This window comes from Melanostigma gelatinosum, assembly GCF_949748355.1.
Source record: "Melanostigma gelatinosum genome assembly, chromosome: 9".
Taxonomy (NCBI): domain Eukaryota; kingdom Metazoa; phylum Chordata; class Actinopteri; order Perciformes; family Zoarcidae; genus Melanostigma; species Melanostigma gelatinosum.
In genome coordinates this window covers 18480873-18503234 of record NC_136642.1, presented here as the reverse complement: position 1 = coordinate 18503234, position 22362 = coordinate 18480873, and the positions used below count along the sequence as shown (strand labels likewise).

Here is a 22362-nt window from a genome sequence, read left to right as displayed (position 1 = left end):
CTGCTGAAGGTCGAGGTCCGGTGTCTACCAGGCTAATGGTGCCGGCTGCTAGCTGGCTCTCTGTTCTCTTCATGGTGCTCCTACAATACTCTCCGCTGGAACTCCTAAACTTTTCCAGCCACACCATCCCTGACTGCCTCGCAGTTATCAAGTCTCTCGGACTACTGCGTCGTGCCCGCTACATACACCGGGCATCCCGACGCAAGTTTTTCTACTCCAAAACTCCTATTCCCGCAGTTGTATCCGACAGTCGGTCCGTCGCACTGCGATGTCGTCATCACAACAATCGACGTCATCCGACCAATCCTCACGTTCGCTCTATCTACCTGAGGTCCCTGGTCTGTGCTGACAGTGTGCTGGTTTCTCCCTCCTCGTCCTCCCCAGCATCTACGAACAACACTGCAACGTTTATGCTGCTGAATACTCGCTCCCTCAACAACAAAGCATTACTCATTCACGACATTATCACTGACAGAAGCATTGACATTCTATGCCTAACAGAGACATGGCAAAATCAGCAGGACTTCGTGACACTCAACCAAGCCACACCCCCAGGCTATGTATACATCCAGAAGCCCCGCTTCCTGGGTCGTGGCGGTGGACTGGCTGTTATCCACCGAGCCGGCATCCTGGTCAAAGAGCTCCCAGTACCTACAACCTCCTCATTCGAGTGTGTTGTCTTCAAACTGGCTGGGTCTGCTCCGCTCCTGGTCGCCCTCATCTACCGCCCACCTAAAGCCTCCACTACCTTCCTGTCTGAGCTTTCTGAGTTGCTCACCTCTCTCTTCTCCATGTCTCCATCAATTTTCCTGCTTGGCGATTTCAACATTCATGTGGACTCCAGCAACTGCAAGTTTGCTACTGAATTCCTGTCACTCCTGGACTGTTTCAGCATCAAGCAACATGTCAAGGGTCCCACCCACAACAAAGGCCACACACTGGACCTGGTGTGCTCTACCGGCCCACCACCCCCCGACCTACAGCGTCTGGACCTGGCTGTATCTGACCATCACGCCATCCTCTTCACTGTTCCTGTCTCCCTGCCCAGGCAGCATCCTAAATGCACCATCATGTTTAGGAACATCAAGACTGTGAGTGCACCAGCCCTATCCAACCTGATAGCTACCCACATGGCCTCGGCTCCCTCCGACTCCACCGTGGACGGCCTGGTAGCCCACTACAACGCTGCCTTATCCCTCAGTTTCAACTCTCTCGCCCCCATCAAAACCCGGACTGTTTCCTTCACCCGCCCTGCCCCCTGGTTCACTTCCGAACTCCGCAGCATGAAGGCCTCTGGTCGCCAGCTGGAGAGGCTTTCTAAAAAAACTGGCCTCACGGTCCACCTCCTGGCCTTTCGTGACCATGTGGAAACCTACAAGGAAGCTCTCTCTCAGGCCAAAACAGTATACTACTCTCGTTTGATCGGTGCCCAGCAAAGCAACCCTCGATCATTGTTCTCCACCATCAACCGCCTACTCCGCCCCATTGACGCCCCCCATCCCTCTGGTGCTCCCGATCTCTGCTCCAAATTCCTCGACTTCTTCCAGGCGAAAGTCGACTCCATCCACCAGCAGCTCCTGACACCAGCCCCTCCCCCTCCCCCTCCACCCGCACTTCAGCCACCTGGCAACGCCCCCTCAGCGCCGTACCTCTCCCTTTGTGACCTCTCCTCCTTCTCCCCTGTGGATGCTCCCCAACTGGCCAAGTTGGTCAGCTCGGCCAAGACGTCCACCTGCTCCCTGGACCCCATGCCTACAGCCCTGGTCAAGGACTGCTTACCCACCCTCTGCCCCTACATGGTGGACATCATCAACGCTTCTTTGGCATCTGGTATTGTCCCTACCAGCTTCAAAACTGCCTCAGTCACCCCCATCCTCAAAAAGCCTGGCCTGGACATTGATGACCTCCACAACCACCGGCCGATCTCCAACCTCCCCTTCCTCAGTAAGACTCTGGAAAGAGTAGTCGCCGGCCAACTCCATCTCCACATGTCCAACCATGAGCTCTATGAGCCCCTCCAATCCGGCTTCAGACTCCAACACAGCACGGAGACCGCCCTCATTAAGATCATCAACGATCTCCTCATTGCTGCTGACTCTGGCCGCCTCAGCATCCTCATCCTCCTGGACCTCTCTGCAGCATTTGACACTGTCTCCCATACCATCCTCCTCAACCGCCTATCTGACCTTCTAGGGGTCACTGGCACCGCCCTCTCCTGGTTTTCATCCTACCTCCATAACAGGGAACAGTTTGTTTCCTTCAACGGCTCTATTTCCCCCCTAGCCCCAGTCAATCATGGCGTGCCCCAAGGCTCTGTGCTTGGCCCCCTCCTCTTCACCATCTACATGCTCCCCCTCGGCAAGATCATCCGCCATCATGGACTGAACTTCCACTGCTATGCTGATGACACTCAAATCTATCTCAGTACTACTCCATCCTCCCAGTTCCCCCCTCAGTCCCTTGTCAACTGCCTGCATGAAATAAAAACCTGGATGTCATCAAATCTCCTCAAACTCAACACCAAGAAGACAGAGCTCATGGTTGTGGCACCCAAGGCGCTGCTCCGGAAGGTTGGTGACTTCATCCTCGAGTTTTACGGCTGCTCCTACTCCCCATCTCCTGAAGTCCGCAACCTGGGTGTCATCCTGGACTCCACCCTTTCCTTCGAGTCCCACATCAAGTCCGTCACCAAAACTGCCTTTTTCCATCTCCGGAACATTGCCAGACTCCGACCGTCACTCTCGGAGTCTGTTGCTGAAACCCTGGTCCATGCATTTGTCACCTCCCGCTTGGACTACTGCAATGGTGTCCTGTTCGGGGTACCCAACAAAACCCTGGACAGGCTCCAGTATGGACAAAACTCTGCCGCCAGGGTTCTCACGCACACAAAGCCCTGGCAGCACATCACCCCCACCCTCATCAACCTCCACTGGCTCCCGGTCAAGTCCCGCATCTCATACAAGATCCTCCTCCTCACCTACAAGTCCCTCCATGCCCATGCCCCCCAGTACCTATCGGACCTCCTCCGCCCACATGCCCCTCCCCGGAACCTGCGGTCTTCAGACTCTGGCCTGCTTGCCACCACCCGCACCAAACTGCGAACCTTCGGGGACAGAGCTTTCAGTGTGGCAGCCCCCACCCTCTGGAACTCTCTCCCTGCGATGATCCGCAACATCTCCACTCTGGACGCCTTCAAAAGGGCCCTCAAGTCCCATCTGTTCGCCAAGGCTTTCGGCCCCTAGTTTACTTGTTCTGTTTTTCTGACTGTTTGTCTAAACTGTTTGTGTCTAAACTGTTACTCTTGTAAAGCGGCCTTGGGTCCCCTGAAAGGCGCTATATAAATTAAAGTTATTATTATTATTATTATTATTATTAACCAGGCAAGCTCAGAGGAAAAAATAAAAATTCTACCTTAAGTGGTGACATCAGCCTGAACCTACCAAGTCGAGGCGTAAAGAACTACCGAAGGCTAACTGAGCTTCGGACGAGCCCCCATTATGTTACGACCGGCTCGGAAGTCGCAACACAAGGAGGGACACAACACCAAGTTCGATTCAAAAACCACAGGTGGCAGTTTATTACAGGACACAAATAAACTGTAATGTGCAAATCAAACTGAAGACCAGGGTCTGGTGCCATGCAGATGAGAGAGAGAGAGCGAGGGCGGAGCTAGGAGGCGCTTACATAGGTAACCCACATCCTCATCCAGGTGCCCTCAATCACTCGTCAGGGAGCTGCACCTAGAACTCAAAAGACACAGAATACACACACACGCACACACACCCACCCACGCATGCACAAACATTCACAGCAGGATATAGAACCATACGTAACAATATGAGCAAACTTTAAAAGTCTGTTGCTGCTGTTAGACAGGTTCGACCCAGCACTGGTATGGCGAGTGGATGTTTGTCTAATTAAACTGAATTTCAATTTTAAGAACTGAATGTGGAATTATATAGAGTTGGATTTTCAGTGATGTTGGGATCTAAAGGAGCGTGTTTGGGTTATCAGCATTTAAGAAACTGAATTCTTGACATCAATAGAATTATTGATGTATGTAACAATTATTAATGATTATTAATATAAACGGGGCACCACCCTGCGAACAGGGACCAATAACCAAACGATAAAACTAAGTCTCATAATTAGTAGTCACTCATAATGTCAATAGTCTGCGTATGACTACACATTCAGTGACAGTGAAGGTTTTTAAGTTCGAGCACAGGCTACTACATACAGTCTTATCAAATACATATGCACAAGTAATCACAGACGACTGCTCCTGAAAGTATAACAGAGTTTATTGAATCAAAATAATAAATGATCAAATCAATTAATATTGCAACCAACAAACGTTATCATACAATTTTATATGCCTAAACTAAAGAATGAATAAAGTGGATGAGGGTGTATGTCTGTGTGTGTATGTGTATGTGTGTGTGGGTCTGTGGGTGAACAGGAAGGAGTCTTACAGCTACTCGAAAGACTACAAAGATGGCGGCGTCGAGTGACGCTGGCCAAAGGGGAGGGGCCTTAAGAACTACAGCTAAAAACTACAAAGATGGCGGAGTCGAGGGACCCGGACAAAATGGCAGAATGGGGCTGCTGTATGTAATTCACGTGTGCCTGGGCAGCACGTGATGTGAGGCGATCGTTTCAATGGGGTTTCTCCCGGGGCAGAGAGAAGAAAGAGAGAGCAAAGGTGGGGGGTCATGAATCAAGCTTCTGCGTGCTGTCCGCGTTGTAGTGATAATGGGGGTGTCTGGCGTATCGTACATAACGTGCCGTTGTCGGTAGAACTGCCAGCAGTTATGTACGATAGCCGAGATTCCACACTTCACTCACAGAGCTGATTTAATGAGCAGAGAATACTACACGAAGTGTCGTAAAACCAATGAAAAGAAATCAAATAAATCCAAGCAAACAGTCACAGTTAATACACAAATACAGCGGAGCTTCTCTCGTCCGCGAGGAGTTGCGTAATATCTCGATATCACGCGACAGTAATTTAAACAACAAAAACACGGGAATATCAACATATAAATGAATGGCCTGAATTAAACTTAAGTTAATTTAAGCTAAGCTATGCCCAAATGCCAAGAACCTTACTTGTAGATGCTTCGTTGCAACGTGGAAGTGTTTGTGGCAAAGTGGTCCGTCTTCCTCGTCGGGAAGGGGGACAGGGGGGGGGCTGCTTGCAGCGCGGCTTTGCAGCGGGCGCTGTGTGTCGCACGGCGTTGCTGGTGCGGCTTCGGTCCGTTGGCGTGGCTCGGGAGCAAACGCAGACGTGATCTGTCCTCGCTGCAGGGAGGACAGTTTAACTTCGGCTGAGACGACGTGGTCCGTAGGTCTCCCGGTAATCATCGGTCAGGAGAGGAGCGAGGCTTCGTCGGCTCCTCTGTGCCGGTTTGTGCACAAAATAAAAAGAAGCAGAAAGCCCTGAACGAATGCTGATGCAGATTCGTTATCGCGGGCTGTTTCGTCCAGCGAAATGGCTCGTGAGGGTTTGAGGGCCGTTGTTTCCTCGTGGCCAGCGTTGCGCTGGCGGGGAAAGTTGGTTCTTCTGTGGCCTGGACGGGGGTGTCCGAGCGAAGAGAGCGTGGTGTGCTTCCTAACTCAACCGAGGTCGAAGGGGAAAAGCTGGATTCTCTGTGGCCTGGACAGGGGGGGGGTCCGGGCGAGGAGAGCGGTGTGTGCCTCCTGTTAACCCCGGAGGGAGAGTTGGAAAAAAGCCTAGAAGTGTGAACTAAAAACAGTTTTATAGAACATCGGCTGAACCACAGGGGTCCTGGGGTCTCCTGGCCTTCGGCCAATGAGACTGCAGCGGTTACCATGGTTTTTTGGGGGGGAGGAATTCACACCTGAGTGTGAAATCCCTTTGCTCTCCTCAAACTACAAGTCAGGATGAGACCTGTGCTTGAAACAGTGAAGGCCCGATTCTCTTTGTCCACAGCACATGTTTAAGCCATATGGTCAGAGTCAGACCCCAACATCCCCCCTTTGTTCTGAAGAGCGAGGTGTTGGCTTCGGTCTTTAGAGCAAACCAAGGGCTGGCATGTGCATCCATGTGGTGGGGAAACCTGAAGAGGTGAGACAGTCCAAGTGTTCCTGAGACCAAAAGCAGTGGTTAAAACAGGCAGTGTTCATTGTTCATAGTGGTCAAGTTCATGGTGTTCAAGTTCAGAGTTCATTGGCATCTGGGCAGATGACTAAGGTGGCATCTGGGCAGATGACTTTAACTACTTCTACCTACATCTACTATCATACACAATTCAAATCATAGGTGAGCAAAACATTATTCCCAAATAATTCAATCGCTATTATGATGTTGTGATAATCTAGCATTGCGGCATAGTGTCAAAGAAAGTAACAACCCAAATAAACAAAACAAGACACAAAAGAGAGAGAAGGAAAGAATAGAAAGACAAGAAGCAGGTGAGGGGCAAACAGTGGTTACTGGTTCAACTCCTAGACAGGACTGGAGTCCGTTGGCGGAGCAGTCGTAGGTTGGCTACGTGGTGTTATGAATAGGAGGGAATCCAGTTAGTCTGTCGCTTCTGGATCTATTAGTACATGATATGTGCGTCTACCTCTCTCTAATCGGTAGATTTAGAGCGAGTCCTGTGTCTAAGTTTTGGAATCTATCGATATTGGAGTTGCGTTGCCAAGACTATAGGCCAGAGGCACCTGTGAGGGTTGCATAACAGTAGTGGTAGCAGATTTACAGATTTCGTTAGCACGGCTAGTGTGACTAGCTAGGCTGGTCTCTCGCTGCTCCAGCTGTTGACAGCTGAGCCTTCTCGGATGAGGTCCTGGGTTAAATCTGACTGCTACGGCAGAGGTTATGTCCTCTTTGGTGACTTCTGGTAGAGTCTATAAAGCATGCAAAGGGTTCTCTATGAGAGTGGAGCATCAGTTTACAGTCGCAATGATTTGTCAGGTCATGCAACTGTTCTGGTTGAAGTAGGCTGTGTTAGCGGTTAGTGCATGTCTACAGGGTGAGTTGGAGCATGCAGTTAAACGTTAGTAGTCAATAGTAAGCTGCCATTCTGCCGGTTGGTTTCGGCACTGGCGAGATTAGAGTGTACTTCCTGTGAAGTGCATCTCTCTAAGTTTCTGTTGTCAGAGAGCCCACCCCCCTCGCGCTGTTCAAGTGGCGAGGGCGGATATCCCACGTTACCGTCAGCACTCAGGGAAACATCGCGAACAGTTTCACTCTGGAGTGTGTCATGGCGGGCTGGTGATATCTCCCTCCCCCCACCCTCCTAATTAGAGATGGAGACAGGTCCGGCGCACAGGTCAAGTTCAGTTACCTACGGCACTGGCGACTTGACAGGCCCGGGCGATGACTCGGCTGAAAGAAGGCGGTGGCTTCGTTGAACAAGCTGGAGGTGGCTCATGCTGACAGAGCAGGAGAAGAAGGCTTAGTTGACGAAAGATCTTAGGAGCCAGGGTGCTAAGGTTGTGGCACCCTAGAGGTGTATGCGAAAAGTTGGGGGAACACATGAGGCTCGTTTCTGACCCGGAGTCGGGTAGAGCAAGAGTGTTATGACCCCCCAGTAAGACTGAAGAATATGTATAGATATATACATAACGGGCATTGCCTTTGCGAACAAGGTCGCCCAAGAAGGTTGAAGAACGAGGTGCGAAATGGGAGTGGTCGTTTCCGGAAGTGTGCTGAGTTCTCTTCCCCCCCCCTACCACGTCGACTTGGCAGCAGGGGGAAAGGTCACTTGGCTTAGTCAGGTGGGCTGCGAGTCAGCGTTACCTGATGGGTTGCCCTTGAGGGTGTCTTTCACCCCCCTGGTTCCGTTGGTCTTTCGACCGCCAGGGTCGTCTGTTCCTCGGGGGTGACCAGGGCTCGCTAGGCCAAGTCCTCTCGTCGTCTTCCGACGCTAGGTCGGAGTCGCTCGACTGTTGGATGCCTAAGACTATGGCGGTGTCTTCGTACCGATTTGTCGGCCGTCCGCGTGTCTCCCATGCAAGTTGCGCGTATTTCCTAATCTCTGGCATGGTGAGGTTACTCGTTCTGCAGTGCATGGTAACATCGTATCTCACGTTGTCGTGGAGATTGTGCAGGAATAGCGACTTGAAGGCATGGTCTTCTTCTAGACCTGGGGCGTTACGTCCTTGGAAGTACGCAGATCTAAAGCGCCTGAAGTAGTCTCTCGGAGACTCTAGCCTTTCCTGGGAAATGGCAAAGGCGCCGAGGGTGGCAGAAGCTGGGTCGGTGTACAGGGAGTACTCCTCCCTAAGGGCGTGACAAAGGGATGAATAGCAGTCGCGGATGCTCGGCTGGAGCGTTTCCACGAAAGCGTGGACGCTTCGCGCTGTTGTTTTCCACACTAGCTTTAGCTTTTCGCGCGATGAGGGGCGCGATAGGTCGAGGAGACAGCGATCGATCTCCCTAAGGTAGTCATCGATGCTCGAGTCGTGATTATCGGGATTAAAGCGCTCTACGTCTTTTACCAGAGACTCAATCTGTCGAGTACGCAGGCCTCCAAGGTTGATGGGGCCTGGGCCGTCCGAGTCGTCTGAGTCTCCATACTCGCGATGGTGGTAACGACTATCATCCTCCCTCCCTGAGGGGGATGGGGTCAGTTCTTGTCGCGCTCGTGAACTGCGTGGAGGATTGCGTTCACCTGAGGTGGTTTTGAAGCCACCTGGGCCGACTAGGACCTGGTGTTGGTCCTCTCTCCTCCTGGTTGGGGATGTCGCTTTCAAGAAATGCAAGGTGGTTCGGGTCTCGGGGAATGAGGGAGCCGAGACAAAGAAATGACTGGGCTGAAAGGCTCGGTAGGGGGTAGCAGTACCTACCGGGGTTGCTGGAACACCTTGAAGCGCTTTCAGTTTGTCATCACTCTCTGATGCTTTAGAGAGTTCTAGGTTGACCTCTCTGAGGTCACTGCGCAGGCTACTATTTTCTGACTGTAGGGCTCTACAGTCACGTGACAACTCCTGAACCTCTGTTCGGAGTGTCCAGATCTCGCGTTGCTGCTCGTCGCTCTGTGCCCGGGTTCGGGCAGCTTGCAGCTGCATTTTCTGATGGTAGATGAGCAGTATTTCGCCGATTACGTCCTGAATCAGGCGCTCTCTGTTACCTGCTGGGTTATTTACATAAGCCACCAGTTGCTCTAATTGCTCGTCGCATAGGACAGCAGTGTATTTTACAAAGTACTCTCTTTCCTTTGCTGTGAGTCCGAGGACATCAGCCACCGCATCTCGTAATGCGGTGTCTTCTGGAGCTACAGCTCCAGGAATGGGGAATTTCTCGTCGCTCATTCTCTCTAATGAGTGTGACTCCCAGTGGTTGTTAATTCCCTAGTGTTAGAACGGAAACTGTTAGTGTTTACGGTTCTCAGTGAAATGTCTAGTTCTGTAACTTAGGATTTCTACTGTTAGATGTTAATTACTGTTAGTGTTACGGTTCATGCAGGCGCACAGTGAAATGTCTAGCTCTGTGACTTACGTTTCTACTGTTGCTGCTCTGAGGTATCACTACTGCTTTGCAGCCAGAGGTGCGAAAATGCTAATGTGGTTTAGCACTTTGGGCCTGTGACAGCTGTGTGTAACTTCTTTGGAGGATTTAAGAAAGCAAGCAAGGTATTACAAATAAACGATCAAATCTACTACACAGCTGGCTGTTAGTTTTAAGAAATGAAACGAATAATTAAACCTGGAACCGAAATAAAATTTTGAGAAGGGAATTAAAGATTAAGATTAAAAATCTGGATTTAAAATCAAAAATTTAATTACAATAAGAAAATATTTTGAATATCAAAGCCTACCTATTTTGGTAAATAAGTTTCAGGAATTTGGATCATTCAAAAGAAGAAAAAAAATAATTTTTCGAAACAAAATAATTTTTTTGGAAAATTAATTATTCAAAAATAATTATGGATTAATGTGCATATATACTGTAACAAAACTGGAATAACGTACCCTCACACGGGGCACCATTATGTTGGGATCTAAAGGAGCGTGTTTGGGTTATCAGCATTTAAGAAACTGAATTCTTGACATCAATAGAATTATTGATGTATGTAACAATTATTAATGATTATTAATATAAACGGGGCACCACCCTGCGAACAGGGACCAATAACCAAACGATAAAACTAAGTCTCATAATTAGTAGTCACTCATAATGTCAATAGTCTGCGTATGACTACACATTCAGTGACAGTGAAGGTTTTTAAGTTCGAGCACAGGCTACTACATACAGTCTTATCAAATACATATGCACAAGTAATCACAGACGACTGCTCCTGAAAGTATAACAGAGTTTATTGAATCAAAATAATAAATGATCAAATCAATTAATATTGCAACCAACAAACGTTATCATACAATTTTATATGCCTAAACTAAAGAATGAATAAAGTGGATGAGGGTGTATGTCTGTGTGTGTATGTGTATGTGTGTGTGGGTCTGTGGGTGAACAGGAAGGAGTCTTACAGCTACTCGAAAGACTACAAAGATGGCGGCGTCGAGTGACGCTGGCCAAAGGGGAGGGGCCTTAAGAACTACAGCTAAAAACTACAAAGATGGCGGAGTCGAGGGACCCGGACAAAATGGCAGAATGGGGCTGCTGTATGTAATTCACGTGTGCCTGGGCAGCACGTGATGTGAGGCGATCGTTTCAATGGGGTTTCTCCCGGGGCAGAGAGAAGAAAGAGAGAGCAAAGGTGGGGGGTCATGAATCAAGCTTCTGCGTGCTGTCCGCGTTGTAGTGATAATGGGGGTGTCTGGCGTATCGTACATAACGTGCCGTTGTCGGTAGAACTGCCAGCAGTTATGTACGATAGCCGAGATTCCACACTTCACTCACAGAGCTGATTTAATGAGCAGAGAATACTACACGAAGTGTCGTAAAACCAATGAAAAGAAATCAAATAAATCCAAGCAAACAGTCACAGTTAATACACAAATACAGCGGAGCTTCTCTCGTCCGCGAGGAGTTGCGTAATATCTCGATATCACGCGACAGTAATTTAAACAACAAAAACACGGGAATATCAACATATAAATGAATGGCCTGAATTAAACTTAAGTTAATTTAAGCTAAGCTATGCCCAAATGCCAAGAACCTTACTTGTAGATGCTTCGTTGCAACGTGGAAGTGTTTGTGGCAAAGTGGTCCGTCTTCCTCGTCGGGAAGGGGGACAGGGGGGGGGCTGCTTGCAGCGCGGCTTTGCAGCGGGCGCTGTGTGTCGCACGGCGTTGCTGGTGCGGCTTCGGTCCGTTGGCGTGGCTCGGGAGCAAACGCAGACGTGATCTGTCCTCGCTGCAGGGAGGACAGTTTAACTTCGGCTGAGACGACGTGGTCCGTAGGTCTCCCGGTAATCATCGGTCAGGAGAGGAGCGAGGCTTCGTCGGCTCCTCTGTGCCGGTTTGTGCACAAAATAAAAAGAAGCAGAAAGCCCTGAACGAATGCTGATGCAGATTCGTTATCGCGGGCTGTTTCGTCCAGCGAAATGGCTCGTGAGGGTTTGAGGGCCGTTGTTTCCTCGTGGCCAGCGTTGCGCTGGCGGGGAAAGTTGGTTCTTCTGTGGCCTGGACGGGGGTGTCCGAGCGAAGAGAGCGTGGTGTGCTTCCTAACTCAACCGAGGTCGAAGGGGAAAAGCTGGATTCTCTGTGGCCTGGACAGGGGGGGGGTCCGGGCGAGGAGAGCGGTGTGTGCCTCCTGTTAACCCCGGAGGGAGAGTTGGAAAAAAGCCTAGAAGTGTGAACTAAAAACAGTTTTATAGAACATCGGCTGAACCACAGGGGTCCTGGGGTCTCCTGGCCTTCGGCCAATGAGACTGCAGCGGTTACCATGGTTTTTTGGGGGGGAGGAATTCACACCTGAGTGTGAAATCCCTTTGCTCTCCTCAAACTACAAGTCAGGATGAGACCTGTGCTTGAAACAGTGAAGGCCCGATTCTCTTTGTCCACAGCACATGTTTAAGCCATATGGTCAGAGTCAGACCCCAACAGTGAGGATCAAATAGTTTCCGGGCAACTGAATTAAATTGCATTCAGTTTCAAGTTTATAGGAATTCAGTTTCTATGACACATATTCCTGCCCATACATAATCATCAAAATACCATTTTCATAGAAAGAGTTAAAGTCTTAAATATTGTATTTGTATTTTTGAATGGTTTACTGAGACAGCATTTCGTTGTCTCAGTATTTGTACTCAGATTACAGTTGAATCTAATCTAATCAACAGGGTGAAGAAGAGAGAGGACATCATTGGAGCCTTCAAGATGGAACCAATCTACCTGAAACATGAAAACCAGGAGTCAGGTAGTCATTTCACTTAAAGTGTTTGAATCCATGATCACAGATCAGGTTGGATGAATCTGGGGTCTACTGCATAACATAGTGACAAAAATGAACAGTTGTGACCTTGTTTACTGTTCATATTGTGAGGAAGGTGGTTAGTGTGCCCATTTGAGCCAAAATTCACACACATCCGATTCAACAATAACTACTGAAGCGGGGCACCATGCTCTTAAAATACAGTGTCGTGTAGCTTAAACCAGATGAACACAGGCATGAAGATGAATGTGTGACAACTCGACAGGTGTGTGTGAGAGCGCTCTTGTACTTCTATGTTTGTGAGGACTTATGTGAGTTTTAGAGCTTGAGAGGGAGGATTTCTTTGTGTTTAGACTTAGTTTTAGGGAATGCATTCTGTCAACAAGGTTTGGGATTTGTGAAAAAAGTGTGTGTGTGTGTTAACTATTCAATGTTGGCTTCTGTGAGCCAGTTCTGTAATTTTCTACCTGTCGTTAAGCTAATTTACTGTATTTGTGACTTCATGTGATTATTACACCCTGTCACCGTCCGATCTGTCCCTGCTGATCCGTTCTGTGCATCTTAGTACCCAACCCCTACTCTGCTTCTGATTGGCTGCTGAACGCTAACGTTAGCCTATACTATGATGCTGACCGGTGCTTCAAACTAGAAGTAGCGACCCCCGTATTCCCAAGGAAGACTACCTGGTCCGAACAACGGTTGCCCTAACGTTTTGGGGAGCTAACTTCTGCGGGGGTCGATAGCTAGCCAGCCGGCCAGTCAATCTCACAGACTGTGCTGTGAGCTCGCTGGAGTTCTTTCAAGAGCCGCTCCACAAGAACAGAGCGAACCCCACTGATCTCCCTCTGGTTCTCTGGATGAGGAGCAGAGCACAGTGGGGTGCTGGAGGCTCTTTAGGGGCCTTGGGATAGAGGTTGAGTGTTGGGGAACCAGTGGGTAGGTGGGAGGTATGCAGGGGGTATCCGCTGTCCTCCAGTGCACCCCCCCCCCCACCCACCCCCCGCCTCTAGATTTGCAGTCTTCAACATGCTCTTTGAGCCCTGGCTCTCCCCTCACCGCTAGCCTCTCCAACCCTGATGAAGTCTCCAGATTTTTACTAACAAAAGTTGAAGAGTATATTTCAGACTTATCGATCATACATAGGTGTTAGAAAAATTCACCCGAGACTGGTGTAAAAATCATTAATCATTGGACATTTATTCTTTGCAAAGACACATGCCTTAAACACGACAGAGGACATGAGCTTCTGTTAAATGTATAACATTCTTTAATCATTTAAACACATACTAATTAGTCATTTTGATTTTTCCCAACAATAGGTTTGATAATAATAATAATAACAACAACAACACGCATTATTCTTATTTTTCATATTCCCATATACGGGTCTACCTGCAAGGCAGACTTAGTGGACGTTCTTGCACATACGCAAAACAGATGGGGCAGCTAGGACAGATTATGAACTGACACATCATTAACATCATGAAAATCATCATCAAGATCAATCTTCAAAATGAGGATGAATCACACTTGACTTTAAAAAAAAAAAAAGAATTTGATTCTGTGTCTATATGTATCCACATCTGCTACAATGGTGTGTGCTGGTGTATATGCTCCTAGCCTGCAGCTGGGCTCAGAGCTGCACTATAATTTGTCTGACAGACAAGCAGACAGAGAGAACGACAAACAGCTACCTCCCACCACTCTGAGGCACCTTACAAAAGCCTTTTGCTCACACAATCTGGACTATTCAATCTAATTAGTGGGTATTAGCAGCAGCTAACACAGGCCCCATTCTGTACAGATGAAATATCTGTAGCCAGTGGTCTGTGTGGACTGACAGTGCTGTGATCAGTGACATACTGTATAGGGGGTGGGCGTAATGACAGCAACACCTGGACAGTAAAAACAAAATAGCTTTACAATGGATAATGTTATGAAGCTGATAATGCTCAATTTCAGAGCTTTGTTGATTCAGCTTCATCGGTGCAAGTTGTTGTTTCCTCTTTTGTTGTTTCAGGAGAAAAAGGGAAATTGCTCTTTTTTTGTATGATAATCTAATGACGAGACCGACCCTGGAATAGATTGAAAATGCACCATTCACAATGTTCAAGATTACTTTGTGATGTGACATTTTTTACTGATTCCTGAACTGTTTCTTCCTTCAACAGGGCTGATCACAGACTATCGGGTAAGATGAATCAATGTTAATTATGTTTCTACAATTTGCTAGTAATCAAATAATCCCATCACGTCAAATTTGCAGAGGTTAAAGCTATAACCACTCTCCTACTCTCTTCCTCTGTCCTGAAGCATTGGCAGATTCCACTTGGAAGAAGATTTCGCTCACTAAAGATGTGGTTTGTCTTCCGTATGTATGGGCTCCATGGCCTGCAGGCTCATATACGAAAGGTAAGAGACCAACTGAATGATCCACCATGTGTCTGTGCCCTTAATGGGACAGTGTGTATGATTTGGTGGCGTCTAGCGGTGTGGTTGCCGATTGCAACCAACTGACTGCCCCTCTGCTCATCACTCCCCTCCCAAAGACTGTGGTAACATGAGCTGCTGAGTGCAAAAGCATGGTAACGCCGATTGCCTTGCTCTGAAGCGATCCGAGTAATAATAACACAAATTTAAAAGTAACGGAAGTCAGGCAGTGGCAAGCGAAGAGGACCCGCTCCCTATGTAGATATGAAGGGCTCATTCTAGGCTAATAGAAAAAAAGATTCTTTCCGGTGATTACACACCAATGAAAACATACTTATGAATATTATATTCCATTTCTTTTAATAGATCCCTAAAATGCTACACACTAGCCATTTTGAATTTCTGGTTAACTTTTGAGTCGTGTCTCTCTAATACATTTCAGTAAATTCAGCATATAGGTAGTGTTGATTCATAAAATGTATGAGTGCTGACAGTGGTACGCAATCTGGGTTTTACCCTTCTACCTCGTAGGGTCTCATTCCTTCTCAATCACTCCCAAAAAAATAGAAAACACTTCTGACGATCACATACGCCTGGTCTTTATGGTAAATGCCATCTCCGTTCTCCCTTCCACGCCCCACCTCATCCTTCTTAGCACTGAAGTCAGTCCACTGCCCTCCATCAGCATATCCTGTCAGCAACATTTTCCTACATTTCTCCTCCAATGCCCATCCTCCCCACCCATGCTTCACCCCTGCATGCGTCTGTCTCTCCCCCTCATGCTCTGTCAATCAAATAAGCCTGTTTTGTGTTTACTCTCCATTTTCAATGAAGCGGCAGAAGCAGCAGTGATCCCTGCAGCCATAACCCGTGACACACTACTATACTGTACATCCGTCCAGATGGAACAGTTTGAGCTGTGTTTTTGGTCCTTTTTTATCTTGTAGAGTCAGACAATATGTTGGTTGACCGTGGCTAAGTGGAGAGCAGGGCCGTCCTTCAATTAGAGGATCGGCGGTTCGATCCCCGACTCCACGAGTCACATGTCAATGTGTCCTTGAGCAAAAAGCGTAACCCCAAAATTGCTCCTGTAGCTGTGCCTACGCTGTATAGATAGATACTGAATTGTAAGTCGCTTTGGATAAAAGCCTCTGCTAAATGTAATGTTCAAATGGAAATACAGCCTGTCTGATGTACCGATTGTGAGTTTAGTCTTTTCCAGGAAAACCAATTTAAGTTGCTTTTTTTCCTTTATGAACTCTAATGAATTATCCTCCCATGAGATGTTAACTGTAGCATTTTAATGATAAAGGCTTTGAATGTTAAATACCTAGAATACGGTAATTATCCAAACAGCCAATGAGGTCATTATAGTATATTGGCTTGTAAACACCTCTGAGTGATGATGAATTACCGGCTGGGAATTAGGAAACAAGTTGGTGGTCAACCAGCTGGTCTTTTAGGCCAGTGTTCGATCTCATTAGAGAGGCAGGAAACGTGGAGTTGAAGTTGGTCCATATGATTGTGATCAGATGTAGTGATGCATGTTTAGTGTTTCACTATGCATTCAATGTCCAGGTGGGCTACTTGATCATAAGTGGATAAATGTGTTCGTAGGAGTTTGTTTGATCGCACATTGTCATTTGAAAATGACATTTCCAGGGAACAGATTTTGATCCAGACTATTTCAAGGTTGCCGAGTCCTGATTTTGAACTGAGCATTCTCGGCAGTGCATTCTACCAGGATGTGTACTATACCTCAACTTGCTCTATTAATCAGATGTGTTCTGTTATCAACAGTTACAGATGGTTACATTTAGTTTATCGTCAGGGGATACACTCCAGAGAGTTACAGACTGAATCAGTTGAAAACGTCATCTGATCTCTATGGTGTATAGCGTAATGATACAGCACTGCCACCTAGTGCGAATCATCGACATTTTAGCCTTTAGTAGAATTACTTGCTAATTGTTTTCTTGCAGAAGGCCAGGCACCAGTTACAGCACATGCTCTGTTATGCTGTATACAACCTATTACACCAACAATTTAATTAATAACCCCTCGCCCTTTCACTTGCTTGTTAAATTTACAAAGCAGTTTCTTTAACTTGAATGAACATTCGACATTGTCAGGTCTCTGCAGACTTCATTAAAACATGTGGACATTAAGAGCAATTGCGATTGTACTTTCATCTAGAAACACAGTACATTTTACAAACAGCTCATGAGTCAGAGTACATTATCTCTGTCTTGTCTTTGCAGCACGTGCTCCTGGCCAAAGAATTTGAGAGTCTTGTGCGAGCAGACAAGAGGTTCGACATCTGTGCCGAGGTTGTCCTGGGACTGGTTTGCTTCAGGCTCAAGGTAACAAAAGCTCAGGTCTACAGTTGATTTTAATAATGTTGAATATGGTGTGTCATAAGATGACAAACACGTTATTTATCTATTGTACTGGCGCAGTCTTTCTTACACACATGAAACTCAATTACAGGTGAGTTATAAAGCGACGAGAGGCTTACATATATTTTTGCATGCACTGTGATATATGAGATAATAGAAAATTCTATATATAGAACTTCCAGTTAGGAAACACTATGAAATGCAACATGACCAATAGTGTAACCTAGTAACCCAAGTGTCGAGGAAAGATAAAAATCCTGGCTATCGTAAACAATGTGAGTTCTTTTTCCTCCTCGTCTCCTCTCAGGGCTCCAATGAGTTGAACCAGCTCTTGCTAAAAAGGATCACCAACAGCAGAGAGATCCATCTGGTGCCTTGCCAGCTCTCTGGCCTCTTTGTCATCCGCCTCGCCCTCTGCTCACGCAGCACTGACTCATGTCACATCCAACATGCATGGCGGCACATCGTGCAGCTGTCCTCTGAGCTTTTGCAAGATAATCATTGACCAAAAGGCTGGAAAGGGGCTGTCCACCCTAATTCCAAAAGTAGGACCAATGTGAGGACACGAATTCTGAGTTTCATGTTGCAGATGTAAAATGTCATAAAGGGAATGAACAATGAATTCACAGCTCCCTTAGCAGTAAGGTATCTTTCCGTCTGCAGCCATGCTATGTAAGCAGTGGTCATTACGTTGTTCAGTTAATGCATGTGGAAATAACCTTTTACAAAACGTATCAATAAAAACACAAATGTGTATGAAAGGAAATAATGCAGGTTCCAGATATTACATTTTCTATCTGCAACTTCTCCCTCCATTGACTTTGCTCTTATCTCTCACTTTTTAATGATTATGCTATTGTCCTCATTGTGATGCAATCAATGGACCTGTCTTTTCTGTCTATGCCGCTTCTGTGTCTTCTGCGGAAAAAAAACATGGGTTGGTTTGTGGTGAATTTGTTGCACATTGTGTGTGTAAATTAAGTTATGAGTCAATGGGTGTCTGTAATTGTCTCTGGCTGGGTGCTCATACAGAAACACCTTTTATATGTCTGTTTGTTGACATGCTTAAATAAAGGATTAGAAATAAATAAATACATTTATTTATATATGACTTCATAAGCTAAATTAGTTGTTTCATATATAATGGCAGGCAAGGACCTATCATATTTTTGGATACAGAATTCCTATACATTCATTTAGTGTTTTATGCACTGAAGTTTCCCAAAACTGTACAAGACAATCGCTCTTTCACAGTCTTAACATAATCACCCTATAGTTATGTTTCTGTGTTCAGACAGAAATAAATGATTGAATAGAAGTTTAAAAGAATAGAGTTTAAAATCTAAGTTGTGTAAGTGGTTCATATGTTTGATATTCTTTGACTGCACACTAACATAGATGTGGTTGCTATAAGATCATTCCATTACAGCATTGTGTGTACAAGGAATTTAGGACCTTCACACCCCCTACATCAGTCTCTCATTATCTACAGTAAGTTTAACTTTAAGCCTCAAGATGTAAGACTGATTTAACATTGTGTCAAAGTATGTTGCTGTTGCTGATCAAGGTGTTTTCTCGTTGGCTTGGCTGCGAGTTGCATGCAATGGTAAGGGTTTATCTTAATAAAGTCTACTGTAGTCTGCATAGTGCTTGGATCTCTCTATTTAAATCCTCATTAAAGATTTACAATATATTAGGGTCACGACAAAAGATTGAGAGGGTGTGCTATGGTCTTAAAAGTTTGAAAACCACTGATAGTATGAAATTGCCCTATCTGGACACAACTGTTGCGACCTCTCAACGCAACAATGGCTCGAACAGAGACTGTAACATGTTAGACACCACCACAAACGGCTGATGCAGTCAGTAGTTATGTTCCCAGTACGTTACTGAAAGAGTAGTGAAGATCCAGTCTGATGTCGTCCTGCTGTCCCTCCCCTGCAGTGTACGCAATTAAAGATGACAGGAATAGACACACACACACCTCCACGCACACACACACACGCACACACCCAACCAATCAACATGCTGTGCCTTCTCTGAGCATCCTAATCCCTGAGGACAAAGGCGTGTGCGTTCTATAAATACAGATGAGGATTCAGTGTTAGATTAATTCTTTCAGCCGCTGATTACTGTCAACGGTATTGGCCTGCTCATTCACTTTCATCAAAATAAATTAAGATCATTCTGCAGGCAAATTTATGGTACAAGAATAATTGCAGACTGGCATAATTTATCTATAGTACTTAGTTTGATGTGTAAAACATGTCAAAAGACAAGTCATATTGGCTGTCTTTAAGACAAAACTGTAAATATGGATGATGGTACAGTTCGAGTTCTTGCGATATCAGTAAAATATGTGCTTTTACACGACACTCTTTTCACTTTGGTTATTGTGTGGAGTGTCAGTTCCTGCACATAGAGGGATAGATGCAATGGGGATTTTTCTCAAATCCTAAATAAGAATCTTTGGTATATTCCTCTTTCACAAACAAAGAAACAATTCTTTTTTTGTCTGTGTTTATTTGTCTTGTTTATTTAGAGTTGTATTATTGGGTTATCGTTATCCATATTCATTTGTTGTACTATACTGAACAAATTTAGATTCAGGTATTGCCATTGAAAAAAAGCCATCTTACTGTCAAATATCAAAGAAGCACATTGATAAACAACATGACAAAATGTATTATTTAAAAATGTTTCCAAACTATTTGACGGAACAAATAAGTCCAAAAATATCAAAACAAGTGAGTTCAAGAAAAGTCATGGCAAAGGTAAAACAACAACAACAACATAACTTGAATTGTATTAAATGTTTCTTGTAAAAAAGAAGCAACTTAAATGTAAATATAAATGCCATGTTTTAGCTGCTTTACTCCTCTGAGTGATTCTCTCAGTCCCAAGAAGCTTGTACTAGCCTATACTAGCGTCTACCTATTGTTGTTCAACATTTACTTGAGCATTTGCGCTGAGTTCATTGATACAGACAATATAAAGCACTCAATACCAGCAACAATCCGTTAAAATAACAGAGGAAATGTGAAAATATGACAGACTATACTATGACTTGTTTGACATACTATACTGAGACTTGTGATTTTTTCACATGCTATGGAAATGCTTTTTTATGATTTTTTAACAAACTATACTCTTTTTAGTATACGTCCTAAAACTTTTTAGGACGTGTTTAATGATGTAACGTACTATGACTTTTTATTACTTTTTTCATGACAGAATTTACGATGTATTTTCGCCTCACTATACTAAAGGCCATGTATGACTCCTTTGACATGCTATAGTATGACTTTTGCAACTTTTTTGATACATCATACACTTTGTTGCGTTTTTTGATACACTATACTATGAAAATACTATAGCATGATTTTTTATGCCTTTTTTTCAACTTGCTATGCTATACTTATTTTTTTATGGATTCTGTTTTGACTTTTATTACTTTTTTTCCGAAAAACTATAATATTACTTTTTTGAACGTACTATGTAATGACTTATATACTCTACTTATACTATACTGTAACCTTTTTATGACTTTTTTCAACATACTATACTGGGACTTTTTTAGCATTTTTTCATACATACTATACTATGACTTTTTAATGACTTTTTTGACATACTATAACATACCAAAATCACTTCAAAATAACACTTGTAGTACAACAAAGAGGAGCCCATTGCTATGTGAAGTGATTTTGGTCATGCTACACTTTTCAACAGTAAAGCTATTGATTATTATTTTTTCAGAAATATTCACAAAAATGTATAAAAATCATATTTTTTCAAAATAACACTTGTAGTACAACAAAACGGAGCCCATTGGTGTGTGAAGTGATTTTGGTTACATTACATTGCATGACAGTGAAGCTATTGAATATTGTTGTAGGAAGTATTTTCGGCATTGCACTTTGTAGACGGTCCCTGCGCACTAGTCTTGTAGCCAGTCGCTCATAGAGTGGTCTTGTGTGACGTCACAGTTTAGCTGTCGGCCATGTTGGAGTACACACAAAGCCACTGGCATGCACGGCTGAGTCGCATAACCTATCGGTGGTGAACTTTTGTGCTGTCTTTGGTTGTGGCAGCAGAGCTGATAGACAAGAAATCATTCTTTCGTTTGCCAGCGGTCATTACACATCAAGGAAATGACACGAAGGAGCTATCCAAGCGACGTCGCGAGAAATGGCTGTCACGCATCTCTCGAGATATAAAGGAATGGAATTTGGCGTACACTAGAGTATGTGCGGATCACTTTATAAGTGGTCAGTGATTTTATTTACTAATTCGTTTGTGAACAGTATTTAATAAAGGAAATATAAATTAAACTTGGACATGAGAAGGTTACCGAAGCTTCATCGGCCCGTGACAGCAGTCGGTACCAGAGACGCGTCGAGCGTGTACAACAGGCGAAACACATAGATGCAGCCTCAGCATTGCTTGATATGAGTTTAACGTATATATATATGTGTGTGTGTGTGGGGGGGGGGGATGAAAGTTAATTCCTACACACACGCACACAATGACATGCATGTACAATGTACACTAACACACGTGTCTGTTTGCACTGAGTAAACATTGAATATTGCTAAATATCGGACCAGATCTGTATATATTTACCCTCCCAATGACGAGATGAGAATTGTCGACGACCGTTGCTTTGACGTCTCGGACCCATCCACTGACAAACTGATTATAAGCGTCGAGCCCTTTGTAGCACTCCAGCTCGTCTTTTGTGTAAGGACTGGGGGTGTTCACGAGATACGTGTAGATGTTGGCGTAGTTTACCGATGGAAGATAAGTAGGATCGGCACTGAAACCATCTGCACTCATCGTATAGGGATCCAAGTTACCAATAACCTTCAATTTGACCAGGTAGCGAACCTTTGATGCACTATCCAGTGATTCAAAGTATGGTATTTTCGCCGCACTTCCTTGTTTACTCGCCGCCATGTAGGATCTGTATGTACTCCAACATGGCGGACAGACCTCGTAACTAAGGAGATCGTGACGTCGGTGAGACCACTCTATTGAGACCAATGCCGATTGTCCAGCTCGGAGGAGTCCGTAAGACGGCCCGTTTTAATTAAATTAAGGTTGTAGTTCGTTGTCTACCTCACTACGGTTATAGGGAGGTGTCGTTTGTATTTTAGCAACGTTTCGTTAACGATTTATTGAACCGGGAAGTCCGAATCTGTCAATATCTTTCTAACTTTA

At 45.3% G+C, this 22362-nt stretch overlaps 1 protein-coding gene across 1 annotated transcript in view; it reads left to right on the top strand.

Annotated features, from left to right (window-relative positions):
* LOC306782174 (aromatic-L-amino-acid decarboxylase-like) overlaps nucleotides 1-18402 on the top strand; it is a 34013-nt gene extending 15611 nt beyond the window's left edge. The window contains exons 10-14 of the mRNA XM_079275409.1: nucleotides 12219-12295; nucleotides 14482-14501; nucleotides 14624-14722; nucleotides 17002-17103; nucleotides 17447-18402. Coding sequence (XP_079131535.1) covers nucleotides 12219-12295; nucleotides 14482-14501; nucleotides 14624-14722; nucleotides 17002-17103; nucleotides 17447-17644 — 496 coding nt within the window. The 3' untranslated portion in view covers nucleotides 17645-18402. The remainder of the gene's footprint in view (nucleotides 1-12218; nucleotides 12296-14481; nucleotides 14502-14623; nucleotides 14723-17001; nucleotides 17104-17446) is intronic.
* Nucleotides 18403-22362: the final 3960 nt, after the last annotated feature.